Genomic DNA, 14,857 nt, shown 5'->3' on the forward strand with positions numbered 1-14,857 from the left:
TATATTACAAAACTGTTGTAATCAAAACAGTATGGTATTGTCATAAACACAGATACACAGATCAGTGGCACAGAGTAGGGAGCCTAGAAATAACCCACATATATATGGTCAATTAATTTATGACCAAGGGGCCAAAATTATACAATGGGGGAAGGATGGTTTCTTTAGTAACTGGTGTTAGGAAAATTGGACAGCTACATGCAAAAGAATGAAACTGTATTATTATCTTATCATACACAAAAATAAACTCAAAATAGATCAAAGACTTGAACATAAGACCTAAAACCATATAATTCCTAGAAGGAAATAATAAGGGTCTTTGACATCAGTCTTGGCAGTGATTTTTTTGGATTTGACAACAAAAGCAAAGGCAACAAAAGCAAAAATAAGTAAGTGTGACTATATCAAACATAAAAGCTTCTGCACAGCAAAGAACATCATCAACAAAATGGGAAAGTGACCTATGGAATGGGAGAAAATATTTGCAAAGTATATATCTGAAAGGGGCGATATTGAAAATATATAAAGAACTCCTAGAACTCAACTGAGAAGAACCAAGCAATCCAATTAAAAAATGGGCAGAGGAGCTGAATAGACATTTTTCCAAAGAAGCCATACAAATAGCCAGTCAGCACATGAAAAGGTGCTCACCATCACCTGGGAAATGCAAATCAAAACCACAGTGAGATGCCACCTCACATCCGTTAGAATGGCTGTTAGCAAAGACAAGAAACAAGCATCAGGGAAATGCTGGTGCACTGTTGGTGGGAATGTAAACTGGTGCAGCCACCCTGGAAAACAGTGTGGAGCCCCCCCCACCCCCCACGAAATTAAAAATAAAACTACCATACACTCCAACAATTATATTTCTGGGTATTTACCTGAAGGAAGTAAGATAACCATCTTGAAAAGATGTCTGTACTCTAATGTTTATTGCAGCATTATTTACAATAGCCAGGACATGAAAACAAGCTAAGTGTCTTTTGACAGATGGATGGATAATGAAGATGTGGTGTATCTTATATATAATGAATGAACTAGTATTCAGCCATAAAAAAAAAGAATAAAATCCTGCCATTTGCCACAACATGGAAGGACCTTGAGGGAATTATGCTAAATGAAGTAAGTCAGATACAGAAAGACAAATAACTGTGATCTCACTTATATGTGGAATCTTAAAAAAGAAAAAGAAAAAGGAACTCATAGATGCAGAGAACAGACTGGTGTTTGCTGTGAGGTGGGGGTGGTGGTGGTGGGTAAAATGGGTGAAGGTGATCAAAATGTGCAAAGTTCCAGTTAGTTTTCTAAGATAAGTTCTGGGAATGTAATGTACAGCATAACTTTAGTTAACAATAGTGTATATTTCAAAGTTGCTAAGAGAGTAGATCTCAAAAAGTAGATCCCAAAACTTCTCATCACAAGAAAAATCTCATTATGTTCAGTAATGGATGTTAACTTATTGTGGTAATCAATTTGCAATATATACATATATGAAATCATTATTCTTTATACCTAAAACTAATACAGTGTTATGTCAATTATATTTCAATAAAAAAGAAAAGAAAAACATAAGTTCTTTCCTCTTACAAAATTATGCTGAACTTAGCTGCCATTTACCTAGATTCAAAATGAGTCTCAAGTCATATTCTATGTAGAAATACATACAGATTGCTACTTTAAGAGATTTCACAAATATTTATGGTGCAAGTTGCTTAGGATTTATTATGTCTGTGCTAACATTTTATATTATAGCTTTTGTGATACTTTCCTTATTTGTACTATTTCCTAAGCTATCTCTATTTACAGATTAATATCATAATTATGTGTTTAAAAATAAATGTCTTTGGACATTATTTTCCAATTAGCAAATGGCAAAAGTCTTTGCTTAATTCAAGTTTACCTATAAGGAAAGGAATAAAACACTCTTCCAGTTCTGCAAATGAGGACTCTTATTCTATCTGGTAAAGCTGGAGAGATAAAGAGGGAGGGAGGGAGGGAAGGAGAGAGGGGGAGAAAGAAAAAGAAACAGACTCAACCAGTACTCTTAAAACAATGAGTTTGTAGGGTGTCTTTGCATGATACTGTCTGTCTTTCTCTTGGCACCAATATATGAAAGAAAGAAAGAAAGAAAGAAAGAAAGAAAGAAAGAAAGAAAGAAAGAAAGAAAGAAAGAAAGAAGAAAAGAGAAAGAAAAGAAAGGAAGAAAAAAGAAAAAAAATAAAAGAAAAATTTCCCCTCCAAATGCTACTGTTAAATAAGTTTGAGAAGCATCCTATACCATACCCATCTAGGAACTTTATAGTGGTCATTAGCATAGTAAGGACTCTGAGAAGGCTTTTGTTTAACATTGTTTACTTTAGGGTTTCATAAATTAATTTGACAAAGTAGACTGTTTCATGTAATAACTAATCCTGAAGAGCTAATGTTCAGTGAAACAAACACACTTTAGTAAACACTACCTAGTTAGCATTAAGGAAAATATTGTTATGATTTTGCATTAGATTAAACAAAGGCCATCTTAACATCTGTTTGAAACAGTACGATTTGTGCAGGTGTCTCAAAGTGCTATACAGATTTCATTTAGTGGTAATGTTCTCCCTTGTACAAAAGAGAAACAAAGATATAAAAGCATTAGGTTTGCTTGCCAAAATACACACAAGACTGAGACTAACTGGAACCAAAGCCCATATGTCCAAACAATGATTTCTAAGCAGTATTTACAAACAGAACCAAATATGGAACTCTGCAAACTCATTGTTTTAGAGTATTGGTTGAGTCTGTTTCTTTCTCTTTCTTTCTCCCCCTCTGTCCCTCCCTCTCTCCCTCTTTTATCTCTCCAGCTTTACCAGATAGAATAAGAGTCCTCATTTGCAGAACTGGAAGAGTGTTTTATTCCTTTCCTTATAGGTAAATTTGAATTAAGCAAAGACTTTTGCCATTTGCTAATTGGAAAATAATGTTCAAAGACATTTATTTTTAAACACATAATTATGATATTAATCTGTAAATAGAGATAGCTTAGGAAATAGTACAAATAAGGAAATCTTTCAAGTCCATGTATTTTAGGGCAGCCCCTTAATACCTGTTAAATGTTGCTATCTGAATTTAAATTAAGATAGCTGGTTTTTAACCCAGCTGTCAAGGATGTTAATCAGGAAATAGAGATACTGAGGATTCTTATTGAATGCACATTAGCTGTTTTTCTGGTAATGTTGTATGTTCAGAGGGGCATTCACATGAAGTTTCTCAGACCACTGTACTTAAAGGAAGGGACTAACTTGTAAATCCTCAAAGAAGTTAGTTGTATTCCAGTGCTTCTGTCTTTTGCAAAAATAGTAACTGTTGTATGTTACCAAGTATTTCAGGTGTTCGGAAAATGCAATTTAATCAGAGTTTGTCAAGAGTTAGGGTTGGGGAGGAGGGTGTGACTATGAAGGGTAGTGCAAGAGAGTTTCTTTGTCATGATGGAACAATTTTGTATCTTGATGGTAATGTTGATTACAAAGTCTATACAGTCTTTTGCATACATCCTCCAAAAATGCATATAAAAACTCGGAAATCCAAAATAAGTTCTGTTCTGTAGTTAATGGTATTGTACCAATTTCCTGGTACATTTTGATAATGTTCTATGATTATGGAAGATGTTAGCCTATTGGGGAAAGTATGGGAATTCTGTATTTTTGTAACTTCTTGTGAGTCTGAAATTGTCTTAAAAACATTTAAAAAATGTGTTTATACTTATATTCAGCATACTGAATAAAAAATAGTTTCAAAGTTTCTTAGAGGCAAATATGCAGCTTTAGTTCTTAACAGTTCTTGAGGACTGGATACTATTTAGTTTTGTTAAGTCATTTAATAACTGTTGATTAAGCATGTAAAGTTGGAGGCATTATGATGTCTTACTTAAAAGAATGGCCCTTGGAGTTGGGTCTGGTTCAAATTCTGGCTCTGCTACTTTGTATTAGCTCTATGACCTTGGGGAAATTTCTTAATCTCTCTGAGCTTCAGTTTTTCCCTTCTGTAATGGGCATAATGATGATACAAATAGCAGCTCACATTTATTGAGCATTATAATATGTGATGTTATCAGCACTTCATATGATTTAACTCATTTAATCCTTGCAGCAGTCTTATAATAAAGGTATTATTTTCAGATGAGGAAACTGAACACAGAGAAGTTCAGTTACTTGCATAAGGTCACACAACAAAGGAGTGTTGTAGCCTAGATTAAAACCCAAGTAGTTGTATTTTATTTTTGGCTGTATAGAACTAGCTTGTTGGAGACCAACTGTCTTGCTAAAAACAACTAAAAAGCAGGGGAAAAATATTTTAAAAATCTGTTTGAAGTAACATTCATGAAATAAAGGGAAGCCTAGTGAAGTCAGCCTCATGTTCACTATGACACTTCTTAGATCATTTGCTGATTTGTAAGTTAATGCTGAGAGACTGAAGTGATGAGCAGAAAGTGGCTACAGAGAGATTAAGGAGCTGAGTGGATCTGTCAGTCTTCTGGATCTCATGAACAAAAATTTGGTTTCAGGCCCGCCAAGGAGGTGGAAGCCTGTAAACACCACATTCCTAGTTGGGACCACTGATGTAATATATAGGGGAAGAGTGAACCAGAAATAGACCAGGCCTATGGAAGATTGAAGCTGTGCTTCAAACTGCTCAATTTGTGATTGGTTTAGGATGATCTGCCCCTACTTTTAACTGCATGCCAGAAGCTGAAGTGAATTATCCCTGGAGGAATATAACATGATTCAGAGCCTCAAAGTATGTCTTTAATTTTTTGTAAACAATGTCTGGCATTGAATCAGAAATCATCAGGTCACCAGGCAACCAGACCAAATTATTCAAAACCAAGAAATATAGATAATGGAGTTATCAGACTCAGACTTTTAAAATAACTAAGATTAATATATTCAGAAATGTAACAAGATGAAGAATTTCAGCAGAAAGAAACTGTAAGAAGGAATCTGATGAACCTGAAACTCATGGAACATTGTGTGTCCAGTATGCCTCAATTAAAAAAAAGGAATCAGGTGAATATTTTCAAATTGAAAACATAAAACTGAGATTAAGAATTTAGTAGATGAGGGGTACCGGGTGGCTCAGTTGGTTAAGCATCCTACTTCGGCTCAGGTCATGATCTCTTGGTCCGTGAGTTCGAGCCCTGTGTCAGGCTTTGTGCTGACAGCTTGGAGCTTGGAACCTGCTTCAGATTCTGTGTCTCCCTCTCTCTCGCTGCCCCTCCCCAGCTCATGCTCTGTCTCTGTCTCTGTCTCTCTCAAAAATAAATAAATATTAAAAAAAAAGAATTTAGTAGATGAGTTTATCAACAAATGAGATACAAATAACTGGACATTTTTTGAGAAACAAAATGGAAAGAATTCCTCATCAGCAGACCCACACTGAAGAAATCCTCAAGTGCGCTCTTTAGGCAGAAGGAAAATCATTCGTACTTTGAAGCAGGATGATATAGAAAGGGTAAATTTGTGAGTATATGTAAATTAATGCCTTGTGGAGTTAAAATTATTATATGTAGAGGGGCGCCTGGGTGGCTCAGTTGATTAAGCGTCCGACTTCAGCTCAGGTCATGATCTCACGGTTTCTGGGTTCGAGCCCTGTGTTGGGCTCTGTGCTGTCAGCGTGGATCCTGGAGCCTGTTATAGATTCTGTCTCCCTCTCTCTCTGTCCCTCCCCTGCTCATGCTCTGCCTCTCTCTCTCTCAAAAATAAACATTAAAATTTTTTTTTTCAATTATTATATGTAGAATTAAAATACTTAACAGTAAGTAAATGGTATTCGTGTTTAGTGGTTCTTTTCATTTCCTGGGTAATGTGTAAAGTACTGATTTAATTCCTGCATTGTCCATTGTAATCTCTAGGGTCACCATTAAAAGATTAGCAACATAATGTATAAATAAAAAGCTAATACAGGGAGGGGGAATGGAATAATAAAATAACACAAAAGAAGGTAAGAAAGAGAAAAAAGAATGGAAGTGAACAGGTGGTTCAAATAGAAAACAGTACAACAGTGGATTTAAATGCAGGTCTTTAAGTAAGTCTGTTAGATGTAAACAGACATAAACGATTTAAACATACAGTCAGATCTGATTTTTGTTTTGAAGACCCAATTCTGTACATCTTGTAAGAGTTGTAGCTTGAAGCTTAGGATGCAGAAAAGTTGAAAGAGTTGGAAAAAGGCATGCTATGCAAATGTACCCAAACTAGGCTCTGTCCTTGGGCTACACTATACCTAGCCCATAATGTGGCTGCTAGATTTAAAACAGCTCATCTTAGAGTATTAAAAGCACTATTCTTTATTCATATTAAGTATCTAATAAATCTATGCTTGAGGCGCCTTAAGATAGTATTTTTTTTCCCATTTTGAGCTGATACGTGTCTCTTGCATCATTGTACATACTTGTCTCGTGCTTGCTTGATTTTTCAGTAGCTTCCATATGTACACATTTTGTCCCTTTTCTTAAGCTTTATATTTTCATTTAACCGAATGACGGTTGTGGCTCTTGTCTCTTATCTTTATTTTAGATCTGCGTTGTGGTACCGCTGCCCAGTGATAATGTGTGACTTGTTTTATGAAGTAATCTCCTTTGACTATTGCTTGTAGAGTTTCCATGCTAAATGAATTCCTCTCTCTCTCTCTCTCTCTCTCTCTCTCTCTCTCTCTCTTTCTCTCTTCTAGGCTTTTATGAAAATGTTCAAATTCTTAAGAATTATTCTTTCATAAATTATTATCCACATAATATAGATTTCCAACATCAGTGAATGGTCTTTTAGCATGAGGGCTCTTTGACAAATAGGTGGGGATATAATAATAAAATAACACGATAGAACTGGTTGAGAATCTGGCCTAGACCTTTATAGGACAGTCTGTTGTATGTTGATTAAACACCAACTGAAGACATCTTGAGAGACTTTTATTCTGTTCTGCCTCTGATGTTTCATTTAGCTTTTTGGGAAGTCACATTGCTGTTTATCAGAATGAAGGAAAGGATTAAAATGATTATATTGACTCAAGTTTGAATCTCCCAAAATTCGTTTTGTTAGACAACCAAAATTGGGGTAGTTTTGGACTGAATTTGACCCCTTACCCATATGTTAGTGGCTACATTTGTATCTGCAGATACAGTTGAATTGACTGGACTTAATGAGGGTATAAGATGGGCTTTTCTTTTGGGTTTCTTCTTTAGAACACATGAAAATGAAATTTGTCATAGTTAATTTGGTGGGTAGCAATAAATAAAGCCAAGTGTCTGCATCCTCTTTTCTCTATGTTAAATATGAAGCTAAATTCTTGGGGTTTAAAATAATTCTTTTCTTATAAATATTAACAAAACTGAGTAAGTTCTTGTAATTTAAGTAATGATTTCTTCATAGCAAGTCACCTGACCTGGACTCTCAAGGAAGTAACTACTAGAGATGGAAGGTAGAACTCGCCGATTTTGGTTTCACTCCTGTATTCATTACTATTCTTTTCATTTCTCTTTGAACAGGTTGTTCCTTTCAACAGCTTTTGATGAAATACAGGAACATACTTTTTTACCTGAGCAATTGTCATAAGTTAAAAGAGTAGGCAAGTTCAATCCCAGATTAACGATAGCCGTGTTGTATTGTTTAATAGGCAGTGAAATCAGCTGTGCAGACCATCACTGTTGGAGGCGTGAGCACATCACAGTTTAAGACAATTATTCCTCTGGCAACTGCTCCCAATGTCCAGCAGATTCAAGTGCCTGGAAGCAAGTTTCATTATGTCCGACTTGTTACTGCCACAACAGCCAGTAGCTCCACCCAGCCAGTTAGTCAGAATCCCAGTACAAACACTCAACCTCTCCAGCAAGGTTAGTAACCATTTTTTAAAAACAGTCATTAATTCTTTGAACATTATTAAAGAACATTGGTCCTTTTCTCGCTGAAAGCCTGATTAAGTATGGCATTTCAGCCGACAGTATGAATTCAGCAACTGTTGCAGAAAGCCGCAAAATAGAATCATAGTTGTATATAAATATAGTATTTCACTCTGCTAGAAGTTGGTACACGGTGTACTATACTACCAGACAATCAGAATTATTCATCAGTTTGTGCGTAGCCATTATATTGCTGGTTTGTAAGCCTACCGTCTACTTTAGTGGGACAAATTTAGATGAAACCAAATTATTTATCTTGTTTCTAAACTGTGAAGCTGTTTGATAGGGTTTGGGTCAATTGAAATGACTAGTAGGCAAGGTATAAATGATAAATAAGAACTTTGCACCACTTTCATCCTTTACTTATTTTGAATCTGTAGTTGCTAATAAAAAGCACTTAAAATGTTCTGTTATTTTGCTCAGTTGTACTTTTGGAGGATATGCCTGTTTGTAGTCCTTCCGTTTTCTGTTTGTGTTTAACCCTTCCTACCGCCCGATACCTATACATAGACTCACACACATAACCGCTCTCCATATTTATCTACTTGTTAACAATTGAATGGTGTGAAAGGCTCAGGACGGTTTATGATTTAGGGCCTGATTTTTGGTCTTGGAAGACTGCTGCGTATCCCTTCAATGTCACAAAGCAGTTGATGGCAAGTAAATGACTTATTATTTACTGGATGTAAATAGCAGAATTAAAGATCACTTGTTTCCTCTTTCATTTTGATTAAGGGATCAGAGGGTTGGAGCAACATATTGCCGATAGCTAGTTCACTAAGGGAAACTGTGGAAGAAAAAACCTATTTTTTAAATTACTGATGGGAGAAAATAGAGGATATGTGAAGGAAACAGTATTTTAGTTTGTATTCTATTAAAATTAGACCTATCAAGTAGTTTTATTTTCTAATCCCTCTTCAAGCTGATTTTAGAAGAAAATCTTTTATTACAGTATTCTTAATGAAAGGAAAATGACACTTGCATATTGCTGACTAAGGGAGTCAAGTTTTATATTCTCTCAGTACTTAAACTTAGCAGGGTACTAAAAGAGGTGCTGCAAGTCCAGTGTACCTGGATAATCCCAATGATGTGAAGCAATCGTGAGATACAGTTGTTATATTTTATGTGTGTGTTTGTATGTGTACTATATGCTGAGATCCATTTCCAATGTGATGTTAACACTAATTTTAGTCAATAATAAGCCTTTGGTATAAGTAGAAAAGAAGCTAAAGATCCAGGAAGAGTACATGAATAGGTTGGATACTGCATAATTCTAATTACTGGTACTTCCTTTTCTAAGTTTTTATCTACCTTTCTGCCTCTCTCTACTTAGGCTCTTTGCCTCCTGGAAACCCACCCCGCCTCCCCACACACACCTTTTTCTATTTCTCTGCTTCTTTCTTTTTTTGCCTTGTACCTTCAACTTTCCCTCCCTGTCCTCCCCTTTACCTTTCCAGCTCCTTCAGTTATTCCTGTATATACCCTTTTCGGGCCCGCTCACATACACAACCACCCATGCAATTTCCCTTATGTCCACCCATATTTTTCTTTTTTTGTTCTCCTATCCCATAAGAGACCTAGGTATATATAATATATATTATTTTGCAGGAATAATGAATTAAATTTATAATTTTTATTAGAGATACATGAAAACTAGTTGCTCTCGTTCATGAATGTACTAATATGTCTTTATAAGGGCTTAATTTCCAGTGAGGGATTTCCTTATGCCAAAGGGGGTTAGGGTCATCTTGTACATTTCCCACCAAAGCCAGTATTCAAAGGTTCTACCATGTTAACTGCTGGTTGGATAGCAGGCCACACACTAGAAAGATCCAGAAGACTTCATGGTTAATCTCTTTAGAATATAATCTACCATCTTGGTGAGAAAGTCAATTTAAGAAATTAAAAAGCCTTAAACACTTGCACGTATGGTTTCTAAAATTTGGAATGAGGCTATTCTAACAAGATTGTTCAGAATTTCTGTTAAAGACTAAAAAAGAAAAGATTATTCCAGTTTCTATGAAAATGGCAATAATAGTAATGTGGGACTGTGCTCAAAAGTTGAGGGGGAGGAGAAATAGAGACTGGTGATGTAGTTCTATAACATTAATATGTCCCCCTTTCCCTAGGTGATTTGTAATGTTCTCTTTTCTGGCCATTTCATTTTTTATTGTCTTCATTTCCCAGGTTTTAGTGAAAACTCAGCATGCAGATGCAAAGCTAACGTAAACCTAGAGTTCCCAGATTTTCTAGTCCTGTGTGCGTGTGTGCGCGCGCACGCGGGTGCGTGCACACGCGCACACACACACACGGAGACAGTTAACCCTTTCTTTATTATCCAAATAAAAATCATCTGCATCTGTCATTTCATGTGACTGAAGGCAGGCCACACGCTCCTTCCCTTTGTTTCAGAGACCACCAGGAAATTCTTACCTTCTCTGGTTGTTGGAGTCACTTCAGAATCACTGCTGTATGTGTCCATGGAACAATGGCCAGCATCTCTTCTCCAAGGAGCAAGTGGAGTAGGGAGTCTGTTCTTCTGTGTTCCAAGCAGGAATTCAGTCTTATAATTTCCTTTAATTCTTTTTAGTACTGCTGAGATCAGTCTGTAGTGGTTAGTATAACTTAACCAAATAAAACTGAAGTAACTGAAGAGACTCAGAACAGGAAGTAAGTTCAAATTAGGTATCCGATGTCACTGCTTCTATAATTCATGGTCATGTACTCTTTTTGTATGACAACTTTATTGAGATAGAATTTGTGTTGACTATAGCATCCACCCTTGTTAAGCATACAGTGTAGTGGTTTTTAGTGTATTGAGAGAGATGCAGTCATCACCACTGATCAAACACTTTCTGGAGGTCCCCCACTTACCCTACCCTTTCCCTTTGTCCCCTTGCTTGCAGGGGCCTGCTCTCTTTAGGTCAGAGAACTGTCTAATGTTCTTCCAGGACTCTCAGCCTTCTGTCTTCAGCCATCAGCCCTCCCAGCCTTTTTATCTAAGGAAGTGTGTTCTTTCTCTTTTGTTGTTAGATCCCATTATCTCAAGCTCTCTCTTTCAGACCAGGCTCTAGGCCTTTTTGCATAAATAAAACCTAACGGGCTATCCTTCCTATCTTCTTAAATCCCTTTTTTAGACTGTGGAAATGGAAGGAAACAATTTGAAAGGTTGTACTTCTTTTGGTCCAAACATACAGGTCTAGTGCCAGCCTCTCTCGTCCATTTCATCATAGTTTGTCTCTATGTCAGGGTTCATCTTCCCTTCAAATCATCTCACCCTTGAGGTTTTCCATCTGGTTGCTGTCCTTTTTCTGGCCACTTGGAAGCTTCACACTGACTTACATTTTCTTCCCCAATAACGTGCAATTTCTGCCCTCTCTTGGGTGGTTCCTTTCACTTTCACCTTCTCTTTTGCAGTTGCTCTCTCCTGTCCGTCCCCAGCTGTGTCATCCCAAGTAGACCCTCAATTTGTGCACTCTTCTAACTTTCCTTGTTTTGTGGAACTCCATTCTGTTTTATACACTGTGGCCAAATACGGTTTCTTTTTGTGCTATTCCAAGTAATATTTCTGTACTTCAGAATCCTCAGAAACTTCTCATCGCCTACTGAATTAAAAATGCAGATTAAATATGTAGATTTCTACCCTAACGTTAAAGACCTGTGCTTGCCTACTTTAACCCTGGGTTCCAACCAGACTGGTCTGTTCACTAACATTTTGTGAAATGCTTTGCTGCTTCCCAGCATCAGGCCTCCACTGCTCATGCTTCTACCTCTTCATGGAATGTTCTGCTCCAACTTGTGTGCCCTCTCTGCAACCTGACCATTGATCACGACCCACCTCGGACACAATGCCTGCCATGCATTCTTTCAGTATTCCATATCCTCTGCCAGTCAGACATACATTCTGTCTCCCTCGGACTCTGCAGCACTTTCTCTTTTTTAATCATGTTTATTTTATTTGGTATATGTCTCATCTGCTCTACTGGAGTGTAACCTCTTTGAGCAAGTGTCTGTATACTTTAGTTTCCCCGGAACACTGTCTACAATGCCATTTATAGAGTAATGTTGGTTGTAATAACAATAATCACATTTATTGAGCAACTAACATTTATTGAGCACTTACTATTTGTTGGACACTGTTCTAATAAATGTTCATAGATTAACATATTTAATCTTTATACTCTGTAACGGAGGTACTATCCCCATGTTGTAGATGGAGTACAGGCAAAGAGAGTTAGAAAGCAGCAGAATTGGGATTTGAACCCCCAAGGGTGTTATGACTTAAGAGACCATCTCCTTAACCTTCATGCTGTGCTGCCTTTTAGTAGGTACTCTGTAAATAATGTATTATACTATAAAAATGATATCTTCTCTGGTTTCGGTACAAACATGGCAATTAGAATACAGAACAGCATTGTGACTCAAGCTCCTGAATGGCAGTTTTTTAAAATTTATACAACATTTCATCTGACTGGCTTTACTAGGGAATGTTTAAATCACCTGAGTACAGATTGAAATATTTTCAGTAGACTGTCTTGAATGACGAACATTCCCTTAGCAGGCGGATAGACTGGAGCTCCCTGAGATATACGGTCCTTGGTAGATGGGCTAAGGAATTTTGAAAAGGTAACTATCTTGATTAAAGAGTGCTCTAGACAGGAAATAAATGAAATTCTTTAAGCTCTTTTATCAGGATATCTTGAGAGAACTAAGTATCTTAAATGTTTCAAGCACTATTTTCTGAAAATAAATTGTGCTTCCTCCCCTTTTTCTCAAAAGCAAAGCCAGTGGTTGTTAATACCACTCCCGTGCGGATGTCAGTTCCTCTTGTCTCCGCGCAGACTGTCAAACAGGTGAGTGTCACAGAACTTGTCTTCCTAGTCTCTCCCAAACAGACAATTCAGTTTTACAATTGAAAGTTAAGATTCACGTACAAGAGATATATGCTGAATGCAGAGGCTGTAAAATTTACTTTGTAAATTCCTCTTTTTTTAAGGTTGTTCCCAAACCGATCAATCCCACTTCACAAATAGTTACCACCAGCCAGCCACAGCAGCGGCTCATCATGCCTGCCACACCACTGCCACAGATCCAGCCAAACCTCACTAACCTGCCACCAGGCACTGTGCTGGCCCCGGCTCCGGGGACAGGGAATGTGGGCTACGCAGTGCTTCCAGCTCAGTATGTTACTCAGGTATGAGAAAAAAATGGAGTCGTCGCATTTCAGAAAGGATGATTTGGTCTAAGATGTGCAGTCCTATCACATTCTGAAACTACTCAAAAACATCTTACTCAGTATGAAAATGCCTCTTTCTAAAATCTTAAGATGCTAACAAAAACTTCTGAATTTATTTATGTATCTCTAGCGTTTAGAAATGGCACAAGTCACATATGCAAGTCAGACACTTAGGGACTGAGAGCAGCTTGGGAAGAGGGCAAGACTATGTAGATCGAAGAGAAGTTGAAGTTGAAGTTGAAGTTGGTGGAGTCCAAGTGCATTTAGAGAACATTGCCACTGTGATCCAGCTCTTCCTCACATATGAGTAGGATGCCACTGACTTGCTCCTGGAAAGTAGACCGTGAGATACATTTCTAGGTGACTCATCTTTAGTGACCTGTCCAGATACTCTCATCTGGTCATCTTTAGAGTTAAAACCATGTATTATCTAACTGGCTGGTGAGGGTTAGGAGTGCTGCTTCTAGGAAGCAGATAGAAGTTTTCTTTTTCACGTAAGAATCCAGCAAATTAGCACCATGTTCTAAGCTGCTGAGTTGATCTACACAGATTATAAGAGAGAAAAGAAACCTGTGTACTTTAATGAAATGTACTATGGAGTATGCTAATGTGACCACTGATTAGAAAATGAATGTCTAGTATTTTTGTCTCCAGCATCTCTTTTCTTGTATAGAAATCAATGTAAAATAGAAACTTATTGCTCACGTAACTTCTCATTCCCTATAACTTATAATGTGATGAATGATCAGTATAGTGCTTATTTTATTTACAAGTAGACACTTGTGTTTTTCTAGCCAATACAAATTAATACTTAATATTTTTGAGTCATTCATCCAGAATTTCTTAATCCTGATATGCTTACTCCTCTATGAAAAGTTTCTTGTATTTGTACCATGTAGTACTTTAAAATGTTCATGTTGTTTTCACCTCTGGTATTAGTTTGGGCCTTTAGAAGAGTTCCATGAAGTAGTGTGTATGAAATTCTCCATACTGTTTTTCCTGTTTTAGTGGATGAATTTGTGTTCCTTATTGATCATTATATCTGAGAGTATTGTGCATTTTTGTAAATATGGTCTAAAACTACCTTTCTTTCTATGTAGCTACAGCAGTCTTCATATGTGTCTATAGCAAGCAACTCAAACTTCACCGGAACACCTGGTATCCAGACCCAGGCAAGGCTTCCATTCAATGGGTGAGTCTTTTGAAAATATGTAAGTGAAGTTGTTGGATCAGGTTAAATGCAACATTAAATATATGTATTTCAAAACATCATAAGATATTTTTTCCTCAAAGCCATGTGAGCACGCCTCTATAGAACTTTTTATTTTGAGATGCTTTAAACAGAGAAGTTACAGGAGGAGAGAATTCCCAAATGTCTTTTACTCAGATTCATCAGTTTTGCCACATATTCTCTCTTTCTTTTCTTTCTCTCTCTCATCCTGAATATGTTTGTAAAAATGATATTAACTAGTTTTCAAATTGTTTATGTTAGGTCCTTTCCTTTTTTGTTGTTGTTATTAATCTGTTTTTTAATCTGTGAATTGCTTCCTTTGCAATATTGGTTTAGAAATGGTGCTTAGTTAATTGCATGGGACCAGTCCACCTCTCTCCACTTGCAACCCCGTATACCCCTTTCCCCTCATTGCTTTTATAATTGAATCCCAAAAGTTTTGAGCAGATTTCAGCTCTAGTTC

At 36.8% G+C, this 14,857-nt stretch overlaps 1 protein-coding gene across 5 annotated transcripts in view; it reads left to right on the plus strand.

Annotated features, from left to right (window-relative positions):
- LIN54 (lin-54 DREAM MuvB core complex component) overlaps positions 1 to 14,857 on the plus strand; it is a 68,800-nt gene that overhangs the window by 42,909 nt on the left and 11,034 nt on the right. For 4 of the 5 annotated variants that reach the window (XM_042984266.1, XM_042984269.1, XM_007074742.3 and 1 more), the window contains exons 5-8: positions 7,645 to 7,861; positions 12,707 to 12,780; positions 12,924 to 13,121; positions 14,264 to 14,355. In XM_042984266.1, the coding sequence (XP_042840200.1) occupies positions 7,645 to 7,861; positions 12,707 to 12,780; positions 12,924 to 13,121; positions 14,264 to 14,355 (581 nt within the window). The remainder of the gene's footprint in view (positions 1 to 7,644; positions 7,862 to 12,706; positions 12,781 to 12,923; positions 13,122 to 14,263; positions 14,356 to 14,857) is intronic. The other variant, XM_042984268.1, reaches the window with a different exon arrangement.

The sequence above is a fragment of the Panthera tigris genome, chromosome B1, assembly GCF_018350195.1.
Source record: "Panthera tigris isolate Pti1 chromosome B1, P.tigris_Pti1_mat1.1, whole genome shotgun sequence".
NCBI classification, from domain to species: domain Eukaryota; kingdom Metazoa; phylum Chordata; class Mammalia; order Carnivora; family Felidae; genus Panthera; species Panthera tigris.